Source organism: Sitophilus oryzae, unplaced genomic scaffold (genome assembly GCF_002938485.1).
Source record: "Sitophilus oryzae breed Bouriz unplaced genomic scaffold, Soryzae_2.0 scaffold_1604_pilon_pilon, whole genome shotgun sequence".
NCBI classification, from domain to species: domain Eukaryota; kingdom Metazoa; phylum Arthropoda; class Insecta; order Coleoptera; family Curculionidae; genus Sitophilus; species Sitophilus oryzae.
Window position 1 is genome coordinate 1,346,700 of NW_022146286.1, and position 9,037 is coordinate 1,355,736.

Consider the following 9,037-nt stretch of genomic DNA (forward strand, 5'->3'; position numbering starts at 1 on the left):
TAATTCATAATATTAATACATAGTTTATTAACGTAGTTTTCATGTAGTTATGAACGGAAAAAGACGTAGTTTTTGAAGAAAAACTACACGTAGTTAATCAGGTAAATTACGTCTTAATTAACTACTTCCGAACCCTGTCCACAGGCCACAGCCACAGCCCAATGCTTGCCAATGCCATCAAGCCATCTATTTTTTAAAGAACGGCAGCAGTGGGATTCTGTAAGCTCCCTAGCAAGAAATTTCCTGTCTAGCCTATGCTCTGCTATTTGTATACGATTGATGAGTCACTAGACAAGAGAAGTGTTTACAGAATCGGATCGGGCCTCAGTGCGCTGTTCTTTTTTCTTGTTACTCTGAGTCAGGGTTCGGAAAACTACATGTTACTTTTAAAAACTACATAAACTATATTACATGTAGTTAATGTAGTTTATGTAGAGGGTGTAGTTTATGTAACTTATGTATGTAACTTTCAAATGTCAAAGGTTTGAGGGGAGGTTATAATAAGTTGAAGCTTTAAAAACACATAATGTATTTAAGAAAACAGAAGAAATATGGCTTTAAATATAATATTAACATCATATTATCTCTATTACACCTCATACAAATGAAAATTATTCATAATATCAATACATAGTTTATTAACGTAGTTTTCATGTAGTTAATAAACGAGAAAAGACGTAGTTTTTGCAGAGAAACTACACGTAGTTAATCAGGTAAATTACGTCTTAATTAACTACTTCCGAACCCTGCTGAGTACTCTGAGTCAATTGTCAAGACTGTCAAACATATGATATTGGAAAAAATCAAAAATTGTTAAATTGGAAAATGCTCTGCAAAATTGTAAATATTTTAGATTGTGAAGGTTTTGTGATGGTTTGCAAATACTAAATAGTTCCTATAATATTACAGTACATGGTGTTGGAATATATGTTAATGAATTAAGTTTAATAGGTGAAATATATACTTGCTCTGTATTTGGTTCTCTCCAAGATAACTCCTTATAAACTAAATTCTACTGGATTTTTTAGCTGAACTGAACTCGCTTTATTTTTCCTCTCATCATTATAATCTTTATTTTCAAGCTATCCCTGACGCCGTTTTTTTCGATCGTATCGTATTATTCTATCGTGAATATAAGTTTATAATAACTTCCCAACCTCTGTTCCCAACTAAATAACGTTAACATATGGGTGATTCTGTCCTAATTTTTGTTAACAGAAATCTTTTGTTAGTTTTACAGACGTCTGTTAATTATAATAGAGGAACCCGTTTCTATGCAATTACAAGACTGTAAAGTTTAAAAATATTAGGGCAATGGAATTGAATGAATCCCAGGCAAAGGTTTATAGATGTGCCACATGTCCCTACCAAGCACGATATAGATCTAAACTTAGACAACATGAGCAAATTCACTTGGCACCGGAGGAGCGACAGATGTTTGCTTGTACATACTGTGCCACAAAATTTACGGCAAAAAACAGCCTACAACGCCACCTTGAGAATAAGCATATGGATTCTAGGTAAATTTATTTTTATTGTTATGTAATAATTTTACGTATCATTAATTTTGGGCCCCTATGTGATATTTCCCTATATGATATAAGGCTAATAGCCTTTGTACCATGGCTAATAGCCATAATGGCTAACAAATTGTGATGTCAACATAATATGTTGATCACCCTTATTATGCGTATGTATTTCTTTTGACAAAGCTCTGGTTAGTTTAACAAGGGTTTAACCACCATCTGTGAATTATGACAGGGGTAGATACTTCAGGTTATATGGTTGAAGAACCCTGTTTTATACAGTAACAACACTTTTAAAATTTGAATTATTTTATTAGGGCGGGGGAATTGAATAATTCGCAGAAAGAGGTCTACGGATGTGGTACATGTGGCTTACAAACACTATATAGGTCAAATCTTAGACGACACAAGAAAGTTCACTTGACACCGGAAGAACCACAGATGTTTGCGTGTACACACTGTGACCAAAAATATATAACAAAACACGACTTAGAAAATCACCTTGAGGATAATCATATGGATTCCAGGTAAATTTATTGTCATTATAAAAATTATATTATACTTAAATCAATGACTAAAGAATATAAGGACATGTGACGCCCATATACGGGCTGCAGCAGAATTTGTGACCTTTAAGGCCATTCTTTTGATGGCAAACAATGAGTCATCATTTGGTCACCAGCGACAATTTTAGCGATTTTTAATAGTTTGTGTGTAGTAAACTTTGTATAAACTTTATTACAATGGTGATTAGTTGTTCAGCTTTCAAGTGTAAAAGCAGCAGCGATAAGAAAGAGCCAGGAGTTACGTTTCATAGGTAAATAAACAATCCACACCAACTTTTTAGCGTTTTCTTATTGAATTCGATAATTATTCTTCAATTTCAATTAACATCTATATGTACTTGATATGTGCTATACGTCAATACTAGTTTTATACCTTTTGTTAACATTTTAATACGTTTTTTCGTAATTAATTAGTATGATACACCATAGGCGTAGTCAAAACAATTATCAAAAAATATAAATATTGCTTCAAACAGCTAGGTTAAGAAAAATATGTGCCACGGCACTGTTTGGTGACATTGGCACAATTTGCTCTCGGGTGTTATCTGTCCTTGGATTCTTTAGTCATTGACTTAAATCATATATACAGGGTGGGTCTTAAATAAGTGCAAATATTTTTAGGGCTGGTAGATCTTGATTTATCAAGTCCAAAATAACTAGTCATTTAAATTTCAATTTAAAAAAAAATTGCATTTTTTTTTGAAAAAATTATGAGAGCCACCGAATTTTTTTTGCAGCAGTTTGTTCCTATAATTTTAATCTACTACCGATGTTGTCACGTCTTAAGATATTAAATTTTTTAACTGAAAATTCCAAATTTCACCTAAATGGTAGATATTTATTACACGCCACCCAAAGGGTATTGCAAGGGCGCGTTTCTTGTTTAATGGTATTTGCTAGTAGCACTGTTATCTCACACAATAAATAGAAAAAAACTTACCTGTGATATTTAAATAGGATATTATGCTATTATTATGTTATTATTTATTAGATTCTTAACGTGCAAGTCCTGCCTTATCTGTACATAACACAGAACATAGAAAACCAATATCTTCCGATTTTCTTAAGCACTCACTAAACGTACGCATTTACTAACAAAATGTATCTTGGTAAAATTGCCTTCTTTAAGATTATTGCACCTTTTTTATGTCAGTATATGATATGGGTAAAAGTTTGCTTTTGTTGGCTTATTGTTTTAGAGACTTGAGTCTTGACTGATATATTTACTAGGAATCTTCGTTAAAGCAATTTTTTTCTTTAAATTATAAATAAAAATGAATAGTATCAACTTAAAAACGCTTTGAAACTAGTAAACATATTATTTCACTAGCTTCTGTGTCCACTAGTCAACTCGGATACCGAACAATGTTGCCGTTTGTTCTCCCTTAATTTCGCAGTTCTGTACGCGCATAAACGATAAATGGTCGGGTATTTCGCGTGCAATGTAAACAAAAAAAAAACTTATATAATAAATTGCAATAAATACAAGTTAATATTTGTAGAAAGTATATAGTGTGAAATTTAATCTTACAGCCCAACAGATACTGCTCTTAATAATGAATCAATAAGTGTGGAACATGTTAAACAAGAAAATAATATTTTAGAAGAAGATATAAATGGATCATCAGATAACAAGCTTGAACTGTAAGTATATTTTTCTAAATGTTTATGTTTTGATTAATTACTATATTACTAACTCTGTGTGGCATGCTTTGTATACAATGCAAGTCAGCTATCTTTATCTTGTTAAAATACTGCTACAAATTTAGATTTGTTTTACGCTAATTGCAAGACTTATGTTTAAAAATGATTTTAGTTCAAAGGATGCACAGAAAAATATCCGTAAGTGTACCATTTGTGGCTACCAAACACGAAAAATATCACACTTTGAACGACACCAGGAAGTTCACATGGCACCTGAAGAACGACAGATGTTTCCTTGCGCGCAGTGTGGCAAAAAGTATGCGTCAAAAGAAGCCCTCAAACGTCACCTTTTGTGTACTCATATGGATTTCAGGTAAATTTATTGTTAACATAAGAATTACTACTAAATAATATGTGTATACTCTACTTCCTCTATAAGTACTCTAACTCTGTTATACCGGGTGCGTCTCAAAAGTGGCCTACCTCTATAACTTTTTTATTTTTTTAGATAAAAAATCGAGATTTGGTATGTTAGTATATATATGACATAAATTAGGATTGATTGACGTATTCGATTCTTTTCGATCATTTCCTGTTTCACCAGAAATAACTACAACTTTTGATTTTTAAATGGTACACTCGGTATTTTTTTGCTTTATTCAATAGAAAATGACCACCTTCCCATTTTCACTGACCAAACCGCCGACCTGACGCGACGCGGCGACTATTGGGCGCGCGCTCGCGAAGTGGAAGTTGCCAGTGCACGGTGAGGGAGAAAGGACGTGATGTACAACCAATTTTGCCGCGGTTAGAACATGTGTACTATTTCTATAACATTTTTGACAGCAAAGTACAATCATAAATGGACTTAATTCTAGTCGGTTTTAGTAATACAAACAAAACACTACAAAAGTTAACCTTTCACCCACTCCCCACCCACGGCTCACCCCCCACCGTCGGGGACTTTTAGTATCTTTATCAGTACACCTTAAAGAATAACTATATCGCTTTTCAAGACTACACGAATTATTTCGACTGATTTCATTAATTTCCCTAGACTAATGTGTTTCTTCATTTTTTTTAAATTACTTATACGCGCATTCAAAATTTCAGCTATATCGGAAAAAAAGTTTATAATAATATAGTATCTAATGTTGTATAGATAATGAATGGTACGGAACCCTTCGTGCGCGAGTCCGACTTCCACTTGACCAATTTTTGTATTATCTTATGTTGTATTATACCGTATAATCGAAAAAAATGGCATCCAGTAGAGTAATAAATGACCATCGGTGAAATTTTTCATATAGTTTTACAGATAAAATTACAGCGATCGTAATTTCCAAACCTATTTTCTATTACCTATTTACAATGCAAGTGAGCTACATTTATCTTTGTTTTGTTAAAACACAGCTACCAATTTAGAATTATTGTTTGACGCCAATTGCAAGACTGATGTTTAAAAATAATTTTAGGTCAGAGGATGCGCAGAAAAATATCCATCAATGTACCATTTGTGGCTACCAAACACTAGAAATATCACACTTGGGACGACACCAGAAAATCCATTTGACACCAGAAGAACGACAGATGTTTGCCTGTGCGCATTGTGGCAAGAAATATACAACAAAATATATATTAAAATGTCACCTTGCGGTTAATCATCTTGATTCTAGGTAAAGTTATTGTTAGCATAAAAATTACTCTTAAATCAGGCTTAAATCATATATGTACTTCTATGTACAGGGTGTCCTGCTAAGTATAGCTCTCGACTGTACCTCGGAAATTATTCCTACGGCTAATATAGTCTGTCCAACGACAAGATCCTTGACAGTGATAGGTGTGTCTGTCATTTTATTTTCAAATTAGTTTATTTTATGTTACAAAGAATTAAGTTGGTACAACTGGAACGCATAGCAGAAAATTTATTTAAAATTTGAGTGACAAGTGATTACTTCAAAATATTGTGAAAAAAACTGTTTAAAATTGAGAAAATCTAATCGAGTTAGTTTATTAAAAACATTTACAGTATGTGTTAATACAAAACAAGCAAGGGTTTATTAAAAAAAAACACCACATACCAAAAAATATATAAAAAAGATTTCCGGCTTTCAAGCTCAAGCAACTTCCTGCATTTATTGTTACATTTATCAATATAATTATTCAATATGATTATATTTACCTATCGTGTGCTGCTATTTTACAGACACTCCAGTTTTTGGTATCATATACAAGATAGTATACAAACTTTATTTGTGGCTAATACATCTCTCTGGTATGGCTCTCTGGTCATAATATCTGGCAAACTGTCTCTGGAGGTCTCTGGTCACCGAATATTAACTGTAAACTATGGTCTGGGTCAACACTTAATTTTCCCACGAGTTTTCCTCCACTTAATTTTAAAAAACACGAAACACGTAATAACACAGTCCAAAATACAAAATATTTATCATTTCTATTTAACATAATTTGACACAAAATTATAACCTATAAATTGGCAAGAGTTCGACAACTCTCAAAAATCTTAAGACAAGTTCACACGCATCGGCGTTTGTTTGTCGTTTATCTTTCCGTCATACCAATAATATTGAAATATGACCTGTCATTTTTGAAATAAACCAATAAAACTGGTTAAAAACAATGAGAGATGATGCATGACGGATTTATATATAAACCCATCCATAGCAAACTTAAAAAATATTAGAAACTTTTTTTAGTAAAATAAATAGATTGGTATGGGACGTCATCTGCTTTTTTTCTATCATCGTCTGTCGAAATCTTACCTGAGAAAAAAACAGAGTATACTTTCCGAGATAATGCTTTACGAAGCTAATACAACAGCCACCTCAGAATTATTACAAGACTAATATTTCTCTTCGATTCTTTTATTAGGCCAAAGGGATTGCAGAAAAAGGTTTATAGATGTGCATTATGTGACTATGAAACACTACGTAGCGCATGTCTTAGACAACACAAGAAAGTTCACTTGGCACCGGGAGAACGACAGATGTTTGCCTGTGAGCTGTGTGACAAGAAATATACATCAAATAGGAATTTACAAGACCACATCAGGCGTAGGCATATTAATTCCAGGTAAATTAATAGTTAATATAAGAAATATTGATGTTGATGAATCCCCAATATATTTGATTTTATTTTATTTGAAACAATGACCTGTAATCAAATTCAAGACTATACATTCTTTTGAGAAATACATTTAGTAAAGGGCCCCATAGATTTTCACCTGTAATTAAATCAGTTGCAAAACTAGCAGAAAAAATGCCAAACCGTGAAAAAATCCTTTTCTAAAATGGTCTTAAAAACTAATATTTTTTTTATTCTGTTCGCTAATCTGGGACCTTTTTCGTTTGAAAATTTTAAAAGTAAATTAAAGGGAACACTTGATACAAATAAACTGTTATTATTATCAGATCGCATATGATTGAAAAAAAAAATACATGAGAGTTATGTAGATCGCGGACTTTTTTTAAATAAAAGAAATATTTGTTGAGAGCCAAACTAAAACCATAATTTTAAATATGAAGAGAATGCCAATAATTTAATATCACTGTTTCAGACTTCAAACTATTCAAAAGAATCGTTATTGTCAAATTACTTATTGAAATATTGCTATTAGAACAGAAATGTACAGGTACACCGGGTGCGTCTCGAAAGTGGCTCACCCCTATAACTTTATTTTTTCAGATAAAAAACGAGATTTGATATGTTAGTATATGACTTACGTTAGTATATATCACTTCCTGTTTCACCGGAAATGACTGCAACTTTTGATTTTTATATGGCACCTCCGGTATATTTTTACTTTATTCAATAGAAAATGACACTCTGAATAGAATGGTTTTCCGATGAAACAGGAAGTGACCAAAAACAATTAAATACGTCAGCCAATCCTAATTTATGTCATATACTAACATATCTATATTAGTTATGTGAAAAAAATAAAAAAGTTATAGGGGTGGGCCACTTTTGGGACGCACCCGGTATTTTGTCATTTTAATTTTTTATTGTTTCTAGAAATGCTGGTTGTACGTCGCCAAATTATGAAGTGGTATTAGATTCTTTAAAAATTGAAATGGATGAACTTGATTCCCTTTTGGATGAGACTAAGTATGTTTTTAAGAGTATTTTTACTAATATAATGATAATAATGTAATTCATTAATTCCAGAAGTTCTGAATGCATATCTGCGACAAATGAAATAAAATCAGAAGATTTTATAAAAACAGAACCTGATGTCACCCCAATTATGAAAAGAGACATGCACGATGACTTTAAGTATGTTTTTTAAATGTATTTTTATTAATGGATATATAATATTGTGTTCTAAATATATTTTTTTATTATTTCCAGAAATATTGAAAATGTATCTGCAACTGAAAAAGTAAAGTTGGAAAAAGTAAAAATGGAACCTGACGCGTTATGATTCTGGATAAAAATATGCATTTTTAGATGAAGAAAATATTAATAACATTGAAAATTTTGAAAAATTCAACTGATTTGTTTATTTTTCATATGTAAACCTTCACATTTTTAGGATCTATTGAATATATTTATTTGTGATATCTGCAATAAAAGTTTTATAAAATTTTTGTTTAATTTTTACTATTACGTTCATAATATAATCAATAATCATAAAATGTGATCACACGACGAAAGTTGATTTTCCCAATACCTTCGCTAAACGATTTAAATTGTTGTTCTGAAATATATAATATAATATATAGTCTGTCCAACGGGAGAATCCCCGGCAGTGACAGTTATATCTGTCATTTTAATTCACAGGCAAATTATATTCTCTGCAATGACTAAGGGCCTATTTCACAATCATTCACTTAAAGTGACCTTAGTTAAATGGAACTATAGGATAAAAGTGGCTTTAAAATTTGTTCTGTTTCGCAAGCTCTAGTAAAAACGATTTTAGCTAAAGGCGACTTTAACCATACTTTAATACATTCTGTCATTGTTTTTCTGTTATTTTTGGATGTCGTCTGTGGAAATGTTCTCTAAATTCTTGGACAGACTATACAGCAAATAGCAATGCAAATAGTAAAATATTTATGCAACTAGTAATATCTTTATTTTTAAACCATCTCTATTGATCTAATTAATGCTGAGGGATCGTTGGAAAACATCGATACTAGTTTGTCCCAAATTTCAAAGCTTTTAGACGGTCTACTTACGAATAATACAAGTCTTTTCGATTGCAAAATTACTCTATTCTATAGCGGATGTTCTCTTTATCCTTTCAACTAAAAAATGATAGATGTAAAGTTAAAAACC

The 9,037-nt window shown here is 31.7% G+C and overlaps 1 protein-coding gene across 3 annotated transcripts; it reads left to right on the forward strand.

Moving 5' to 3' along the window:
• The first annotated feature begins 748 nt into the window (after positions 1–748).
• On the forward strand, positions 749–8,344 carry LOC115880002 (zinc finger protein 224-like). 3 transcript variants are annotated; one of them, XM_030897097.1, is made up of 10 exons: positions 749–951; positions 1,233–1,520; positions 1,844–2,053; positions 3,626–3,736; positions 3,909–4,109; positions 5,212–5,412; positions 6,629–6,829; positions 7,772–7,864; positions 7,925–8,032; positions 8,108–8,344. In XM_030897097.1, exons 2-10 carry the CDS (start codon positions 1,315–1,317, stop codon positions 8,178–8,180), a joined length of 1,404 nt encoding a protein of 467 aa, XP_030752957.1. In that variant the 5' UTR covers positions 749–951; positions 1,233–1,314; the 3' UTR covers positions 8,181–8,344. The 3 variants fall into 3 exon arrangements, with proteins under 3 accessions (XP_030752957.1, XP_030752959.1, XP_030752958.1); XM_030897099.1 differs by having other exon boundaries at positions 759–840; XM_030897098.1 differs by having other exon boundaries at positions 766–1,520.
• The last annotated feature ends 693 nt before the right edge of the window (positions 8,345–9,037 follow it).